The sequence below is a fragment of the Pseudorasbora parva genome, chromosome 10 (assembly GCF_024679245.1).
Source record: "Pseudorasbora parva isolate DD20220531a chromosome 10, ASM2467924v1, whole genome shotgun sequence".
In the NCBI taxonomy this organism is placed as follows: Eukaryota; Metazoa; Chordata; class Actinopteri; order Cypriniformes; family Gobionidae; genus Pseudorasbora; species Pseudorasbora parva.
Window position 1 is genome coordinate 432,917 of NC_090181.1, and position 19,491 is coordinate 452,407.

The 19,491-nt window shown below is 43.8% G+C and overlaps 1 protein-coding gene across 2 annotated transcripts in view; it reads left to right on the top strand.

Annotated features, from left to right (window-relative positions):
- ppp2r5ca (protein phosphatase 2, regulatory subunit B', gamma a) overlaps positions 1 to 17,869 on the top strand; it is a 20,860-nt gene extending 2,991 nt beyond the window's left edge. Inside the window, exons 2-14 of one of the 2 annotated variants that reach the window (XM_067454802.1) lie at positions 4,640 to 4,839; positions 6,795 to 6,905; positions 9,155 to 9,247; positions 10,657 to 10,787; positions 10,888 to 10,947; positions 11,042 to 11,150; positions 11,252 to 11,305; positions 11,445 to 11,615; positions 13,219 to 13,346; positions 13,500 to 13,601; positions 13,799 to 13,871; positions 15,091 to 15,207; positions 17,134 to 17,869. In XM_067454802.1, the coding sequence (XP_067310903.1) occupies positions 4,640 to 4,839; positions 6,795 to 6,905; positions 9,155 to 9,247; positions 10,657 to 10,787; positions 10,888 to 10,947; positions 11,042 to 11,150; positions 11,252 to 11,305; positions 11,445 to 11,615; positions 13,219 to 13,346; positions 13,500 to 13,601; positions 13,799 to 13,871; positions 15,091 to 15,207; positions 17,134 to 17,259 (1,475 nt within the window). In that variant the 3' untranslated portion in view covers positions 17,260 to 17,869. The remainder of the gene's footprint in view (positions 1 to 4,639; positions 4,840 to 6,794; positions 6,906 to 9,154; positions 9,248 to 10,656; positions 10,788 to 10,887; positions 10,948 to 11,041; positions 11,151 to 11,251; positions 11,306 to 11,444; positions 11,616 to 13,218; positions 13,347 to 13,499; positions 13,602 to 13,798; positions 13,872 to 15,090; positions 15,208 to 17,133) is intronic. The other variant, XM_067454803.1, reaches the window with a different exon arrangement.
- Positions 17,870 to 19,491: the final 1,622 nt, after the last annotated feature.

A 19,491-nucleotide genomic window follows, 5' to 3' on the forward strand; every position in this document is an offset into this window, starting at 1 on the left:
GGAAGTCTTACTAATTTCACAGGTAGTTTGTTTCTGTATTGATTCTATATAAAACTGCAGATCCAATGTAAAGTATTTGCTCTGGCTCTTGTTTTAACTCATTTTGTTCCGTTATTATTGCTTGTTTTCATCTGATGACGACACGCAGAATGTGGCGGTTGGTCTGTGTAGTATTAGTCCCGCCTCTCCACTGTGATTGGACGGCTGAGTGAAGAGTGACAGTGATGAGCGCTGCCTTTTACTCAAAGTTGAACATTCTTCAACCCTCGGCGACCGGTAAAAAACGCCGAGCGCTCAGCGCGTGAAATACTCGCTCAGCGGATCTAAAAACGCGCCGCTCTCAGGGGAACATTCTTATCAGCATATTATTGTTACCATAGTTACGACCATAGACTTCCTATTCCCAGCACCTCAGTTTTAAACTAATGGCTCTTTGGAGTGGCAGTGGGACCTGGGCTGCTACAGTAGCCTATGTTTAATTGCAGTTTTTTTTCCACATGTGCAGTTTGTTGTTCATATTAAGCTGCAACTCATTTCACATTTACTTTTTCAAATTAAATAAAAATGTATATAATAATTTCTGATCATATTACTGCATTTGTGTTTGAATGAGTAGTTTTTGACTTGAAACAGTTGCATATTAAACTTAAATTTAGCTTCCTATTTTGTTGGTTTTTGGGGGCGTGTTAGAGTGGGATTCTGTTGGTGGTCCTCAGAAAAAAAATTGGAAGATAAAGTGGTCCTTGGGCTGAAAAAGTTTGAGAAACACCGCTTTACACAGCGCCTTGCGAAAATATTCGGCCCCCTTGAACTTTGCGACCTTTTGCCACATTTCAGGCTTCAAACATAATGATATGAAACTGTAATTTTTTGTGAAGAATCAACTACAAGTGGGACACAATCATGAAGTAGAACGACATTTATTGGATATTTCAAACTTTTTTAACAAATCAAAAACTGAAAAATTGGGCGTGCAACATTATTCGGCCCCTTAACTTTCAGTGCAGCGAACTCTCTCCAGAAGTTCAGTGAGGATCTCTGAATGATCCAATGTTGACCTAAATGACTAATGATGATAAAGAGAGTCCACCTGTGTGTGATCAAGTCTCCGTATAAATGCACCTGCACTGTGATCGTCTCAGAGGTGCGTTTAAAGCGCAGAGAGCATCATGAAGAACAAGGAACACACCAGGCAGGTCCGAGATACTGTTGTGGAGAAGTTTAAAGCCGGATTTGGATACAAAAAGATTTCCCAAGCTTTAAACACAGTTCAGAAGCACTGTGCAAGCGATAATACTGAAATGGAAGGAGTATCAGACCACTGCAAATCTACCAAGACCTGGCCGTCCCTCTAAACGTTCAGCTCATACGAGGAGAAGACTGATCAGAGATCAGCCAAGAGGCCCATGATCCCTCTGGAGGAACTGCAGAGATCTACAGCTGAGGTGGGAGACTCTGTCCATAGGACAACCATCAGTCGGATACTGCACACATCTGGCCTTTCTGGAAGAGCGGCAAGAAGAAAGACATTTCTTAAAGATATCCAGAAAGAGTGTTGTTTAAAGTTTGCCACAAGCCCCCTGGGAGACGCACCAAACATGTGGAAGAAGGTGCTCTGGGCAGATGAAACCAAAATTGAACTTTTTGGCAACAATGCAAAACGTTATGTTTGGTGTAAAAGCACCACAGCTCATCACCCTGAACACACACCATCCCCACTGTCAGACATGGTGGCGGCAGCATCATGGTGTGGAGCTGCTTTTCTTCAGCAGGGACAGGGAAGATGGTTAACATTGATGGGAAGATGGATGGAGCCAAATACAGGACCATTCTGGAAGAAAACCTAATGGAGTCTGCAAAAGACCTGAGACTGGGACGGAGATTTGTCCTCCAACAAGACAATGATCCAAAACATAAAGCAGAATCTACAGTGGAATGGCTCAAAAATAACCATATCCAGGTGTTAGAATGGCCAAGTCAAAGTCCAGACCTGAATCCAGTCGAGAATCTGTGGAAAGAGCTGAAAACTGCTGTTCACAAACGCTCTCCATCCGACCTCACTGAGCTCCAGCTGTTCTGCAGGAGGAATGGGCAAACATTTACATACAAGACGTACAGCTGTAATTGCAGCCAAAGGCGGCGCTACAAAGGGTTAGCTTAAGGGGCCGAATAATGTTGCACGCCCAATTTTTCAGTTTTTGATTTGTTAAAAAAGTTTGAAATATCCAATAAATGTCGTTCTACTTCATGATTGTGTCCCACTTGTTGTTGATTCTTCACAAAAAAATTACAGTTTCATATCATTATGTTTGAAGCCTGAAATGTGGCAAAAGGTCGCAAAGTTCAAGGGGGTCAAATGCTTTCGCAAGGCGCTGTAAATAACAGCCAGCAGCAGATTGTGTGTGTGTGCTTCTCCACCCTGACTCCTCCCCCAAATCACCATATATGGAGCTGACAACGCCTAGTTTTACTATGCATGAGCTCATCTGCATATCATTTACATGCATATTCCCATCCCCGTGACTCCATGTTTAACAGTGTCAAAGGTTAAAGACATCGACAAATATTAGATATGGACTATAAATGCCATTAGTGCTTTACACATTACACTGCTGAATATCATTCAATATCCTTTTTATCTTGTAGAATAAATATATAAAAATTTCAATAAAAACTAAATTGTATAAAATACTTCTTAGGTATTTTTTTTTTAATAAAGTGTTTTTTTAATTAAAATATGTTGTTAATTTTAAACACTTTAAATCAAGTACAATTCCTGCAGTTTTGCTGATAATGTCCCTGAATGTAAACTGGTTCTCTCCTTATTCTGCTACTGGCGTACTCCTGAAGCGTTACACACCCGGGTCACCGGACGATTTATATGTTCCTAACAGACAGACTGATCGTTAACACCTCGACAAAATCACTGAATTCATTTGTGGGCTAAAATTTAGGACCAAAATGTGATAGTGAACACATGCTTCTTCATGAGGGTTTGGTAATGTATAGGCTAGGGCCGATGATGAGTAGCGATTGTGCTTCATGACTGTGTTTGCAGACTTTAACATTTTATGATATATGTAGGCTACATCTGTCTCCAGAAGGTGCGTACGCACGGCTCAAAGTTTGCGTAAAGGTGCGCACATTCTCCCGGCAAGTTTGTTCTTTATAGATCACAACCTTTGCGTGGAACGTTTCCAGCCCCGTTCTGTGCGTACGCATGCTTTATAAATGAGACCCCTGCTGCTCGTGACGACACACTGATGTCTTAACACACGAACCGATATATCTGTGATCGCGCCAGTCTGACCTCATCAGACGGCAGTAATAGCGGATGGGAACACTAGATGAGATTCGTCTCATATGAGGGAAAAAAAAAATACTGTTGTGTTTCTCTCAGAAACCGATCGGTTCGTGTCTTCAGACATCAGTGTGTCGTCACGAGCAGCAGGGTGTGTGTGTGTGTGTGTGTTGTCTAAGCATGTTTTTTTTCCTCTCATAGAATTGTTCCCCATTCTCATCATTATATGACCGACACACAGCAACGGCTGAGTTAAACATCTTCATTAGTGTTCTCCTGAAGAAACACACACACCTACATGTTGATGCCCTGGGGTCAGCAGATCAACATCAGGCTCATTATTGGCTGAACTATCCCTTTAAGAAACATTTACTAGACAAGTACAAATTATAGTCTTGTTTTGGGGGAAAATAACTCCAAATGAAGAGAGTTTTTGCTTAAAATAAGATTAATAATCTGCCAATGGGGTGAGAAAAATAATCTTGTTTTCTGTTTGAGTTAAGATTATTTTCCTCACCCCATTGGCAGATTATTAATCTTATTTTAAGCAAAAACTCTCTTCATTTTGAGTTATTTTTTTGAACAGTGTCAATAAATGAAATGCCTCGTCTGTGAATGTCTTGTTAGCGGATCAGCCTGTGATGCTTGTTGTGGATCAGATAAGAGCAGATGAAATCATGCGTATGAGAGCGCGCTGTGATCATACTGGAGTAATAATAATAGCACAACATGCTTCTGATTCTTTGGTGTCTCCTGAATTTGCCTCACCGGCTCGTCATCCTCAGTAAACCCGTCTCTTGCCTGATCCCCAGAACTCTCGAATATTCTGCTCTAATCTGACCTCTGAGCTGTGCGGTGTCCAGAATAATAATCCTCCGCTGTGTGTTAATAGGCCAGAGGAGAACTGAGTCTGGTTTCTCTAAGGTTTATTTTTCTCCATCATGCCCTGATGGAGTTTCGGTTCCTTTGGTCGCCTTTGGCTTGGCTTGCTCAGTTGGGGACACTAACATTATGATCAGAGTTATTCAACTAAATATACAAATAACATTAATGAATGAGGTCTTATTTAATTCTATAAACTATAATACTGATCTGCCAGCATTGTCTCTCTATGATAAATTAAAATAAGCTGATAACATCACTGTTTACTCCAGAACGACTGTACAGCCAAATCTAATTCTGCTGCAGTATTGTCCTGTTTAACACTGAAGCTGCTCTGACACAATCGGCGCTGGAGAAGAGCGATAGAAATAAAGATGATTGATGGATTGATTGATTGATTGATTGATTGATTGATTGATTGATTGATTGATTGATTGATTGATTGGTTGGTTTCAGATGTGGCTCCGGCCGAGCAGGAGAAGCTGTTTGTGCAGAAGCTGCGGCAGTGCTGTGTCCTCTTCGACTTCCTGTCCGACCCGCTCAGCGACCTGAAATGGAAGGAGGTGAAGCGAGCGGCGCTGAGCGAGATGGTGGAGTTCATCAACCACAACCGCGGAGTCATCACCGAGCCCATCTACCCCGAGGTGGTGCACATGGTGAGCCGCTTTATACACACAATGGAGGATCTGTGTCCCGCGCTGCAGAGTCTTGTGCTTTACTCACACCGCCTCACATGCTCAAAGCAAAACACGCTCTTCTTCCTCAGTATTTCTGTCTTGTTTCTAGTCCAAACATCTAACAATTCTTAGAACAAGAAGTATTTACTAGACAAGCAAAAGTAATTGTCTTGTTTTGGGAAAAAATAACTCAAAATGAAGAGAGTTTTTGCTTAAAATAAGATAAATAATCTGCCAATGGGGTGAGAAAAATAATCTTGTTTTCTGTTTGAATTAAGATTATTTTTCTCACCCCATTGGCAGATTATTTATCTTATTTTAAGCAAAAACTCTCTTCATTTGGAGTTATTTTTCCCCAAACAAGACTATAAATATTTTGTGCTTGTCTAGTAAATGTTTCTTAATGTAAGAATTTTTAGATATTTAGACTAGAAACAAGACAGAAATACTGAGTAAGAAGAGCGTGTTTTGCAGTGTGCAGCTCTGTTTCCATCCGCCTGCTGTATTTATGCAAATTTTGGGATATCGCATAAATGAAAGCACTTAAAATGCTCATAAAAACCATACACGCTCAATTGAGGCGGATTATTTTTGTATTCGATAATATGTCGAATATAAACTAGAATGGAAACACACACTGCAAAAAATGCTCTTCTTATTTAGTATTTTTGTCTCGTTTCCAGTCTAAATATCTAAATATTCTTAAATCAAGACGCATTTACTAGATCAGTAAAACGACAGAAGATATTTATTCTTGTTTCAAAAAATACCAAAATGAGTTTTTGCTTAAAACAGGCAAAATGATCTGCCAATGGGGTGAGAAAAATAATCTTATTCCTGTTCGGGAGGGAAACAAGATTTCAATCAGAAATAAGATTATTTTTCTCACCCCATTGGCGGATCATTTTTTTATTGATAAAATCAAAAATATGAGCGTGGGAAGTTTCCGATATTTCCGACTCAGAACGATCCGAATCATGAATCGATTCACTGACTCATAACGGTTCAAATCATGAATTGATTCACTGACTCATAACGATCCGAATCATGAATCGATTCACTGACTCATAAAGGTTCGAATCATGAATCGATTCACTGACTCATAACGGTTCAAATCATGAATCGATTCACTGACTCATAACGATCCGAATCATGAATCGATTCACTGACTCATAAAGGTTCGAATCATGAATCGATTCACTGACTCATAACGATCCGAATCATGAATCGATTCACTGACTCATAAAGGTTCGAATCATGAATCGATTCACTGACTCATAACGGTTCGAATCATGAATCGATTCACTGACTCATAACGGTTCGAATCATGAATCGATTCACTGACTCATAACGGTTTGAAGCTTTGTTCTGAAATCGGCCATCACTATATAAGTCGTTATTTAGTGTTTTTGCGCACTAACTCTATTCTGGCCTCTTCATCAATGATTGTAGAGCCGCTGTAGTGAGATGGGCTTTGTAACGACGTCTTTAGTGCCTTTATGGGTCTTGAGAGAGGAAATGACATTGGTGTCAATGAAGGCCTTTCTGAGCCATCGGATTTCAACACTAATATCTTCATCTGTGTGTGAAGATGAGCGGAGGTCTGACGGCTGGGCAACCACAGGAGGAATTAATCACACTATGCACATTTGTGGGCTGAACTAACGCTTTAAGGAAACGCTATTGGCTTTTTCAAAAAGGGGGAGGAGCTTCTTACAGCTGGAGCCATTTCAGGGGAAATTACAACACAATGCGGCGCGTTTCAAAGCCCTTCAGCGGGGCTTTAAAGACGTCTCTGTGTTAATGGTGTCAGTCCGCCGCCTCTCATCTCGAGCTATTTCTCTCACACTGGTGTGTGAGATGCTGAAGTGTTATGAACATGCTCATAAACATGTGCTGTGGGACTCATAATGGTGTGTGTGTGTGTGTTGTAGTTTGCCATCAACATGTTCAGGACTCTTCCGCCTTCGTCCAACCCGACCGGAGCAGAGTTTGACCCCGAGGAGGACGAACCCACTCTGGAAGCATCCTGGCCTCATCTACAGGTGCGATGACATCATCAGTCACATGGCACGATGACATCACCCACATCAGTCACATGACACGATGACATCACCCACATCAGTCACATGACACGATGACATCACCCACATCAGTCACATGACACGATAACATCACCCACATCAGTCACATGACACGATAACATCACCCACATCAGTCACATGACACGATGACATCACCCACATCAGTCACATGACACGATAACATCACCCACATCAGTCACATGACACGATAACATCACCCACATCAGTCACATGACACGATGACATCACCCACATCAGTCACATGACACGATGACATCACCCACATCAGTCACATGACACGATGACATCACCCACATCAGTCACATGACACGATAACATCACCCACATCAGTCACATGACACGATGACATCACCCACATCAGTCACATGACACGATGACATCACCCAAATCAGTCACATGACACGATGACATCACCCACCTCAGTCACATGACACGATGACATCACCCACATCAGTCACATGACACGATGACATCACCCACATCAGTCTCATGACACGATGACATCACCCACATCAGTCACATGACACAATAACATCACCCACATCAGTCACATGACACGATGACATCACCCACATCAGTCACATGACACGATGACATCACCCACCTCAGTCACATGACACGATGACATCACCCACCTCAGTCACATGACACGATGACATCACCCACATCAGTCACATGACACGATGACATCACCCACATCAGTCTCATGACACGATGACATCACCCACATCAGTCACATGACACAATAACATCACCCACATCAGTCACATGACACGATGACATCACCCACATCAGTCACATGACACGATGACATCACCCACCTCAGTCACATGACACGATGACATCACCCACATCAGTCACATGACACGATGACATCACCCACCTCAGTCACATGACACGATGACATCACCCACATCAGTCACATGACACGATGACATCACCCACCTCAGTCACATGACACGATGACATCACCCACATCAGTCACATGACACGATGACATCACCCACATCAGTCACATGACACGATAACATCACCCACATCAGTCACATGACACGATAACATCACCCACATCAGTCACATGACACGATGACATCACCCACATCAGTCACATGACACGATGACATCACCCACATCAGTCACATGACACGATGACATCACCCACATCAGTCACATGACACGATAACATCACCCACATCAGTCACATGACACGATGACATCACCCACATCAGTCACATGACACGATGACATCACCCAAATCAGTCACATGACACGATGACATCACCCACCTCAGTCACATGACACGATGACATCACCCACATCAGTCACATGACACGATGACATCACCCACATCAGTCTCATGACACGATGACATCACCCACATCAGTCACATGACACAATAACATCACCCACATCAGTCACATGACACGATGACATCACCCACATCAGTCACATGACACGATGACATCACCCACCTCAGTCACATGACACGATGACATCACCCACATCAGTCACATGACACGATGACATCACCCACCTCAGTCACATGACACGATGACATCACCCACATCAGTCACATGACACGATGACATCACCCACCTCAGTCACATGACACGATGACATCACCCACATCAGTCACATGACATGCCAGCATTTACTCCTTGACTTCACTGCAAAACACGCTCTTCTTACTCAGTGTTTCTGTCTTGTTTCCAGTCTAAATATCTAACAATTCTTACATTAAGAAACATTTACTAGATAAGTAAAAAAAAAATTGGGGGGAAAAATAACTCAAAATGAAGAGAGTTTTTGCTTAAAATAAGATAAATAATCTGCCAATTTGTTTTCTGTTTGAATTAAGATTATTTTTCTCACCCCATTGGCAGATTATTTATCTTATTTTAAGCAAAAACTCTCTTCATTTTGAGTTATTTTCCCCCAAAACAAGACAATTACTTTTGCTTGTCTAGTAAATGTTTCTTGTTTTAAGAATTGTTAGATGTTTGGACTCGAAACAAGACAGAAACACTGAGTGAGAAGAGCGTGTTTTGCAGTGATGACCAGAGCGCAGTCGATTCGCACCGATGGCAGTGGCGTCTGTTTGGGTCACGGTGTGAACGACAGCATCTGAATTAAGAGAACATTTGACCCTTGACCTGTTGCTCATTACAGCATCTCTCTGTTTCTTGAAGCTGGTGTACGAGTTTTTCCTGCGGTTTTTAGAGTCGCCCGATTTTCAGCCCAATGTTGCCAAGAAGTACATCGACCAGAAATTTGTGATGCAGGTAAATATTTTTATTCTCACTAAATTAACATTAACAGTCAACCGTCTGGAATCATCCGGAGGTTCTGCTGCTCATTTATTTGACCAGAAATACAGAAAAACACTGAAATATTATTCCAACGTAAAAGCTGTGTTCTGTGTGAATATACACCAAGCAATCAGGCATAACATTATGACCTTATATTGTGTTGGTCCCCCTGACCCGTCTCTGATGGACTCCTCTAGACCCCTGAAGGTGTGCTGTGGTATCTGGCACCAAGATGTTAGCAGCAGATCCTTTAAGTCCTGTAAGTTGCGAGGTGGATCGACTTGTTTGTTCGGCTCATCCCACAGATGCTCGATTGGATTGAGATCTGGGGAATCTGGAGGCCGAGTCGACGCCTCAAACTGGTCGTTGTGCTCCTCAAACCATTCCTGAAGCATTTGTGCTTTGTGTCAGGAGCATTATCCTGCTGGAAGAGCCACAGCCACCAGAATACCGTTTCCATCAAAGGCTGAACATGGTCTCAGCAATGCTTAGGTAGGTGGAGCGTGTCAAAGGAACATCCACATGGATGGAGGACCCAAGGTTTCCCAGCAGAACATTGGCCAAAGCATCACACTGCCTCCGCCGGCTCGCCTTCTTCCCATAGTGCATCCTGGGGCCATGTGTTCCCCAGGTAAGACACACACACACACACACACACCCGGCCATCCTACGTGATGTAGAAGAACACATGATTCCTCAGACCAGGCCACACCTTCTGTGGCTGGTTCTCCACTGGTCCTTCCTTGGAGCACTTTTGATAGATACTGACCACTGCAGACCGGGAACAGCCCACAAGAGCTGCAGTTTTGGAGATGCTCTGACCCAGTCATCTAGCCGTCACAATCTGGCCAAACTCGCTCAAATCCTTACGCTTGCCCATTTCTCCTGCTTCACACACATCAACTCTGAGGACTAAATGTTCACTTGCTGCCTAATATATCCCACCCACTAACAGGAGATGAAGAGATCATCAGTGTTACTCACTTCACCAGTCATAATGTTATGCCTGATCAGTGTAAATGACTATATATAGTAAAGTCATCATTATTTCAGTCTTCAGTGTCACATGATCCTTCTTTTATGATTATTATCAGTGTTGAACAGTGTAATATCTGTATTTTTCTTTGATCAATACAAAGTTCAAAAGAACAGCATTTATTTGAAATGGTATCTTTTGTAACATTATATTATAAATGGCTTATTGTCACTTTTGATACATTTAAAGTGTCCTTGATGAATAAAAGTATTCCACAACCCTTACACTTTTGAATGGTAATGTATGACTGGACTAAATATGGACCGTTTTCAGCACTGATAATAAAGATGAATGATTCTTATGTATAATGAAAGTTTCTAGTTTAAACTGTGAAATGTTGTTCCAGCTTCTAGAGTTGTTTGACAGTGAAGACCCACGAGAACGGGACTTCCTGAAGACCACCCTGCACAGAATATATGGGAAGTTCCTCGGGCTGCGCGCTTACATCAGAAAGCAAATTAATAACATATTCTACAGGTGAGCAACGCCTTCATGGCTGATTTCTGCTCGCAGGCAGTGCTGTAATAATGCATGTACACGAAGGAGCCTTGGCCGTGAACTGTGTGCGTGTCTGCAGGTTTATTTACGAGACTGAGCATCACAACGGAATCGCTGAACTACTGGAGATCCTGGGAAGGTAAAGCGTGATCTCACACACACACACACACACACGGTCCCTGTGCATGCTGGGAGATTGAGTTCTGATAGGCGTGTGTTTTGCTCTCGGACAGCATCATCAACGGTTTCGCTCTACCGTTGAAAGAAGAGCACAAGATCTTCCTGCTGAAGGTCTTACTGCCCCTGCACAAGGTGAAGTCTCTGAGCGTCTACCACCCGCAGGTCAGTCTCTCTCTCACACACACACACACACACACACACACACACACACACACACACACACACACACACTATTAACCGTCTCTCGTATTCTCTTGCTCCAGCTGGCGTACTGTGTGGTTCAGTTCCTGGAGAAGGACAGCACACTCACAGAGCCGGTAAGACTCCTGATGATGAAGATAGAGTGATGATGATGATGATGATAGAGTGATGATGATGATGATGATGATGAAGAAGATGAAGATAGAGTGGTGATGATGATGATGATGATGGTGTTGATCGGCTCCTCGTGTGCAGGTGGTCATGGCTCTTCTCAAGTATTGGCCCAAGACCCACAGCCCGAAGGAGGTGATGTTCCTGAACGAGCTGGAGGAGATCCTGGACGTGATCGAGCCCTCAGAGTTCGTGAAGGTCATGGAGCCGCTCTTCCGCCAGTTAGCCAAGTGTGTGTCCAGCCCTCACTTCCAGGTGAGCTCGAGAGATGCAAGACATCACACCAACAAACATGTGTTCTAATGAAAACCTTATTTATGAACATCCAGTTTTTAAAAAGATTTGAACACCTATTATCTTGACTCTAGAGCGTTCTCTGAGTGTTACTCTAGAGCGTTCTCTGAGCGTTACTCTAGAGTGTTCTCTGAGCGTTACTCTAGAGTGTTCTCTGAGCGTTACTCTAGAGTGTTCTCTGAGCGTTACTCTAGAGTGTTCTCTGAGCGTTACTCTAGAGTGTTCTCTGAGCGTTACTCTAGAGTGTTCTCTGAGCGTTACTCTAGAGTGTTCTCTGAGCGTTACTCTAGAGCGTTCTCTGAGCGTTACTCTAGAGTGTTCTCTGAGCGTTACTCTAGAGTGTTCTCTGAGCGTTACTCTAGAGTGTTCTCTGAGCGTTACTCTAGAGCGTTCTCTGAGCGTTACTCTAGAGTGTTCTCTGAGCGTTACTCTAGAGAGTTCTCTGAGTGTTACTCTAGAGTGTTCTCTGAGCGTTACTCTAGAGTGTTCTCTGAGGGTTACTCTAGAGTGTTCTCTGAGCGTTACTCTAGAGTGTTCTCTGAGCGTTACTCTAGAGTGTTCTCTGAGGGTTACTCTAGAGTGTTCTCTGGGCGTTACTCTAGAGTGTTCTCTGAGCGTTACTCTAGAGTGTTCTCTGAGCGTTACTCTAGAGTGTTCTCTGAGCGTTACTCTAGAGTGTTCTCTGAGGGTTACTCTAGAGTGTTCTCTGAGCGTTACTCTAGAGTGTTCTCTGAGCGTTACTCTAGAGCGTTCTCTGGGCGTTACTCTAGAGTGTTCTCTGAGCGTTACTCTAGAGTGTTCTCTGAGCGTTACTCTAGAGTGTTCTCTGAGCGTTACTCTAGAGCGTTCTCTGAGTGTTACTCTAGAGTGTTCTCTGAGCGTTACTCTAGAGTGTTCTCTGAGCGTTACTCTAGAGTGTTCTCTGAGCGTTACTCTAGAGTGTTCTCTGAGCGTTACTCTAGAGTGTTCTCTGAGCGTTACTCTAGAGCGTTCTCTGAGTGTTACTCTAGAGTGTTCTCTGAGCGTTACTCTAGAGCGTTCTCTGAGCGTTACTCTAGAGTGTTCTCTGAGCGTTACTCTAGAGTGTTCTCTGAGCGTTACTCTAGAGCGTTCTCTGAGTGTTACTCTAGAGTGTTCTCTGAGCGTTACTCTAGAGTGTTCTCTGAGGGTTACTCTAGAGTGTTCTCTGAGCGTTACTCTAGAGTGTTCTCTGAGCGTTACTCTAGAGTGTTCTCTGAGCGTTACTCTAGAGTGTTCTCCGAGCGTTACTCTAGAGTGTTCTCCGAGCGTTACTCTAGAGCGTTCCAACACAAAACCATGGACATTATAATTAATATAGAATATAGCAGGGGGGAAAAATATGCAAAACTATAGATTTATAGACTATGAAGCCGCTGTGAATCGATGTGTGCTGTATAAAGCCTGTAGAGATGAGTCTGGCTGACAGTACCTGCGAAAACTCCGTCATACTCAGTTTCTATAACGCTTTTCACAACACATTGTTTATAGCAGCTGCACAGGGGATGTGCTCATGTTTCATGTGGTCATGTGACGCGTGTTCCAGGTGGCGGAGAGAGCGCTTTATTACTGGAACAACGAGTACATCATGAGCCTCATCAGCGACAACGCAGCCAGGATCCTTCCCATCATGTTCCCGGCGCTCTACCGCAACTCCAAGAGCCACTGGAACAAGTGAGTGTGTGTGTGTGTGTGTGTGTGTGTGTGTGTGTGTGTTTCTGAATGTGTGTGTGTGTCTGCTCTGTCATTTATAACTTGTGTGTGTGTGTGTGTGTGTGTGTGTGTGTGTGTGTGTGTGTGTGTGTGTGTGTGTGTGTGTGACTGCAGGACGATCCACGGGCTGATCTATAACGCACTGAAGCTCTTCATGGAGATGAACCAGAAGCTGTTTGACGACTGCACACAACAGTTCAGAGCCGAGAAGAACAAGTGAGTACAACACAAACACAGCCGCGGTGTCATGTGATCGACTCGAGCCAATGAAAACACAGCTGCGGGTCATGTGATCGACTCGAGCCAATTAAAACACATCTGCTGTGTCATGTGATCGACTCGAGCCAATTAAAACACATCTGCTGTGTCATGTGATCGACTCGAGCCAATGAAAACACTGCTTCTGCTTCCAGAGAGAAGGCCAAGCTGAAGGAACGAGAGGAGGCTTGGATGAAGATCGAGAGTCTGGCCAAGTCCAACCCGCAGGTGCGTTTCTGAATCCCATCATGCATCACAGCCGCTGCAGCGCACTGCAAAAAATGCTCTTCTTAAAAATAAAGTATTCTCGTAAATTTATAATCTGCCGTTGAAAACCCATACGGGTGAGGGGTTCGAGTGCCGGTCGCCATGTTGCTCCTCCATCTTGAAAGTACAGTAGCCAAAGAGGGACATACCCGTAAACTCAAGCTTCGCCTTTCGCGTTTAACACTCGATGGCAGTCATGGGCGAGGTCGAACTGGAAGCCGTGTTAATCTTGGACTAAATCAGCCACCGTAGGAGTTAAACCGAAATCAGAATTGAGAGGAACAGAAGCTAATATTCCCTGGATGGTCATAAACCTTTACACCGCTAGATGGGGGAATATCCCACAGGGGAGCTTTAATCAGGCATGTAAACGCATCTTAAAGGGATACTTCACCGCTTTTTCATATTAAACTCTGTTATTCCCTTAACTTAAACGAGTTGACACACACCTCTCTCGTCTCAGTGTGTGCTCTTAATCTCTCTGACGCGCGGTGACGATCTGATAGCATTAGCTTAGCCCACTAAGCCCAGTTCATTCACTATGGGACCAAACAGAGATCAAGTTAGAAGCCACCAAACTCCTCCACGTTAACTATAATGTGTGGCGGATTAGCACTTCTGAGAGTACTTCGGCTCGGCGCAGTAAAAAGTCCCAGCCGAAACATCTTTCCTCACATCTCCCCCTCACTCTCTCATTTCTGTCAATAGGGAGACAACACATCTACACACACACACACACACACACACACACACACAAATGATTTGACTATCAGTCGACCATAGAGAGATTCGACAATTCTGATTCGAACGTGTAAATCATTAGTCGGGGCCACTCCAATCAGAATTAAGATTATTTTTCTCACCCCATTGGCAGATCATTTTACCTGTTTTAAGCAAAAACTCACTTTGATTTGAATTTTAACAAAAAAAAATAACCTGTCGTTTTACTGATCTAGTAAGTCATCTTGATTTAAGAATTGTTAGATATTTAGACTGGAAACGAGACAGAATGACTGAGTAAGAGGAGCATGTTTTGCAGTGTAGGGCTTCTTGCTGTCAGTCGTGACCTGAATGGCGCTCTCCTTCCTCCTGCCGTCCGTCTGTATCTTCAGCCGCTGCTCACAGCGCTCTATAACGCTCATGTTTCTGTCTGTCTTTCTGTTGCTTTCTTTTCCACTAGTGTGTTTTGTATGTTGATCCGTCTGGACTAAACAGTCCTGTAGAAATGGAGACGGACGGCCCTTTTATAGAAGATGTTGAGAGCTTAAAAAAGACAGTGCAGTCCAGAGCCGTTCAGGTAATTCAGAGAACCGAGCACAGCTTCATCATCATCATCATCATCATGTGTAGAAACAGACGATCCATGTGTTCAGATCCTTCTGTTTAGACTCTAAACTCCCACCGAGTGACTGTGTTTTATACACTATATCACCTAAAGTGTTGTGCCGCCTCTACACACCTGAGCTCCCCATTGTTAACCCGTGGGGTTTAATCTGGAGTCGGCCCACCCTCTCTAACAGCTCCAGCTCTTCTGGGAAGGCTTTCCTCAAGGTTTAGGAGTGTGTTTATGGGGATTTTTGCCCATTCTTCTAGAAGCTCATTTGTGAGGTCAGGCACTGATGTTGGACGAGAAGGCCTGGCTCTCAGTCTCCGCTCTAATTCATCCCAAAGCTGTTCTATCGGGTTGAGCTCAGGACTCTGTGCAGGCCAGTCCAGTTCCTCCACACCAAACTCCTCATCCATGTCTTTATGGAGCGACGCTTTGTGCACTGGAGCGCAGTCATGCTGGGACAGGAAGGGGCCGTCCACAAACTGATCCCACAAAGCTGAGAGCATGAAATTGTCCAAAATGTCTTGGTGAAGCATTAAGAGTTCCTTTCACTGGAACTAAGGGGCCAAGCCCTGAAAAACAACCCCACCCCATAATACCCCCTCCACCAAACTTTACACTTGGCACAATGCAGTCAGGCGAGTCCTGTTCTCCTGGCGACGGCCAAACCCAGACTCGTCCATGGGATTGTCAGACTGAAGCGTGATTGGTCGCTCAGAGAACACGTCTCACTGCTCTAGAGTCCAGTGGGGCTGCTTTACTCCACTGCATCCCACGCTTTGCATTGCTCTTGGTGATGTAAGGCTTGGATGAGCTGCTCGGCCATGGAAACCCATTCCATGAAGCTGTCTCCGCTGTTCTTGAGCTCATCTGAAGGCCACAGAAGTCTGGAGGTCTGGAGCTGTTGACTCTGCAGAAAGTTGGAGACTTCTGCGCACTGTGACCCTCAGCATGCGCTGACCCCGCTCTGGGATTTAACACTTCGTGGCTGAGTTGCTGTTGTTGTAGAAGCGTCTGCAGGCCTAGAGCTTGATTTATACACCTGGGCCATTAAGGAATGGAACACCAGAATTGAGGGATTCTGAGGAGTGGCCCAATACTTTTGGCAATATAGTGTATATTAGCAACTAGAGGCTTTGCTTAAAGGGTTAGTTCCCCCAAATATGAAATGTCTGTCATTAACTCCTCCCCCTAGTGTCGCTCCACACCCGTTAGACCTCCGCTCATCTTCATACACAGTTTAAGATATTTTATATTTAGTCCGAGAGCGTATGCAAGTGTATGCACACTATACTGTCCATGTCCAGAAAGGGAATAAAAACATCATCACAGTAGTCCATATGAGACATCAGTGGGTTAATTAGAGTCTCTTGAAGCATCCAAAATACATTTGGGTCCAAAAATAACAAAAACTACGACTTTATTCAGCATTGGCTTCTCTTCCGCGTTTGTGTTCAATCCTCAAATAAAGATTCAAACTGTTATGAGTCAGCGAATCGATTCATGATTCGGATCGCCAATGCCACGTGATTTCAGCAGTTTGACACGCGATCCGAATCATTGATTGATTCAAATATGTCTCATATGGACTACTGTGATGATGTTTTTATTCCCTTTCTGGACATGGACAATATAGTGTGCATACACTTGCATACGCTCTCGGACTAAATATAAAATATCTTAAACTGTGTGTGAAGATGAGCGGAGGTCTGACGGGTGTGGAGCGACATTAGGGAGAGGAGTTAATGACAGACATTTCATTTTAGGCTGAACTAACCCTTTAAACTTCCCATCTGCTCAAGTGACTTTTTATATTTAATAATGTATAAATGATACATCATAATTAATGTAAGCTTTTATCTTGATTGACTGTGTGTGTGTGTGTGTGTGTAGATGCCGAGGGAGCAGAGGAAGGAGCGGCCGCTCGTCAGGCGTAAATCTGATCTGCCTCAGGACTCGTACACCGCGAAAGCCTTGGAGACGCACCGGCGCGCCGAAGACTCGCTCAACAGCCACTAAAGACTCGCCTCGCGCTCACTCTCAGGTCCAGCTCCGGCGGTCATCACACTGCAAAACACGCTCTTCTCACTCAGTATTTCTGTCTCGTTTCTAGTCCAAACATCTAAAAATTCTTAAAACAAGAAGTATTTACTAGACAAGCAAAAGTAATTGTCTTGTTTTGGGGAAAAATAACTCAAAATGAAGAGAGTTTTTGCTTAAAATAAGATAAATAATCTGCCAATGGGGTGAGAAAAATAATCTTAATTTTTTGTTATTTTTTCCAAAAACAAGACAATAATTTTACTTGTCTAGTAAATGTTTCTTAATGTAAGAATTTTTAGATGTTTAGACTAGAAACAAGACAAAAATACTGAGTAAGAAGAGCGTGTTTTGCAGTGCTCATCTCCGGCGTTCCTCCACTCGCTCTTCTGTCGGTCCGGAGCAGCGCGAGACGGAAGCTTGGTTCGCTTTTCTGTTTATTTTCAGGGACGGTTGCCAGTGCCAATACTGTCACACTGCTAATAACGCTCTTCATATTTAGTATTTTTTCTTGTTTCCAGTCCAAATATCTAACAATTCTTAACTCAAGATGATTTACTAGATCAGTAACACGACATAAGTGAGTTTTTGCTTAAAACAGGCAAAATGATCCGCCAATGGGGTGAGAGAAATAATCTGATTTCTGATTGAATCATGGATTTCTTGTCCCAATCAGAAATCAGATTATTTCTCTCACCCCATTGGCGGATCATTTTGCCTGTTTTAAGCAAAAACTCTCTTCATTTAGATTTTATTTTCAACAAAACAAGAAAAAATATCTTATGTCGTTTTACTGATCTAGTAAATCATCTTGATTTAAGAATATTTAGATATTTAGTCTGGAAACGAGACAGAATGACTGAGTCAGAGGAGTGTGTTTAGCAGTGTAGTTTGTTAGCTTCCTGTATGATTTCTGCTCAGCTGATGTGGTGACCGAGACGAAGCGAGCACGTCCTGCGTTATCTCTGCGTTTGTACACTTCTGTGCCATAATGAACTCTTGGTCGTTTAGTTGGACTTTGTGTCTTGTTTTAGTGAACTTTCTCTGGAGAAATCTTCAGCTCGTCTCGCCGCTCCGCAGGTTCAAACACAAACAGTGGTAACGTTTCTCCGCGTGTGTGTGTGTGTGAGACGCCATCGGCCGTCTGAATGTCACCATCGATCCCGATTGATCCGGCGTGGAGCCGCAGCTTCTCCGGAATCCCGCCGGGATGCACAGACCGTGACTCTCATCCCGAAGGATCTGTGCCTTGCGCTGCGGCGAGAGTCGGCTGGAGCCTTCGGTCCAAACACAGACGCTCCGATTGTTCATCTCCATCTGGATGTTCTCATGTTATATTATTGAACTACCTAGAAGCACTTCCTGAAAACTTGAAAACACTGTGTGTGTGTGTGTGTGTGTGTGTGTGTGTGTGTGTGTGTGTGTGTGTGTGTGTGTGTGTGTGTGCGTGCGTGTGAGAGAGAGAGTGAAAGAGAGTGAGTGCGTGCGTGCGTGTGAGAGAGAGAGAGAGAGTGTGTGTGTGTGAGTGAGTGAGTGAGTGAGTGTGTGTGTGTGAGAGAGAGAGAGTGAGTGTGAGAGAAAGTGTGTGTGTATATGTGAGATTGTGTGTGTGTGTATATGAGTGAGAGTGAGTGTGAGATTTTGTGTGTGTGTGTGTATATATATGAGTGAGAGTGAGTGTTCGAGTGTGTGTGTGTTCGAGTGTGTGTGTTCGTGTGTGTGTGTGTGTGTATTTGAGTGAGAGTGAGTGTGAGATTTTGTGTGTGTGTGTGTGTGTATATATGAGTGAGAGTGAGTGTTCGAGTGTGTGTGTGTGTGTATATTTGAGTGAGTGTTTGTGTTTGTGTGTGTGTGTGTATATGAGTGAGAGTGAGTGTTCGAGTGTGTGTGTGTGTGCGCGTGCGTGCGTGCGTGCGTGTGTGAGAGAGAGAGTGAAAGAGAGTGAGTGTGTGTGTGTGTGTGTGTGTGTGTGTGTGTGTGTGTGTGTGTGTGAGTGAGTGAGTGAGTGAGTGAGTGAGTGAGTGAGTGAGTGAGTGAGTGAGTGAGTGTGAGTGTGTGTGTATATATATGAGTGAGAGTGAGTGTTCGAGTGTGTGTGTGTGAGAGTGAGTGTGTGTGTGTGTGTGTGTGTGTGTGTGTGTGTGTGTGTGTGTGAGTGAGTGAGTGTGAGTGTGTGTGTATATATATGAGTGAGAGTGAGTGTTCGAGTGT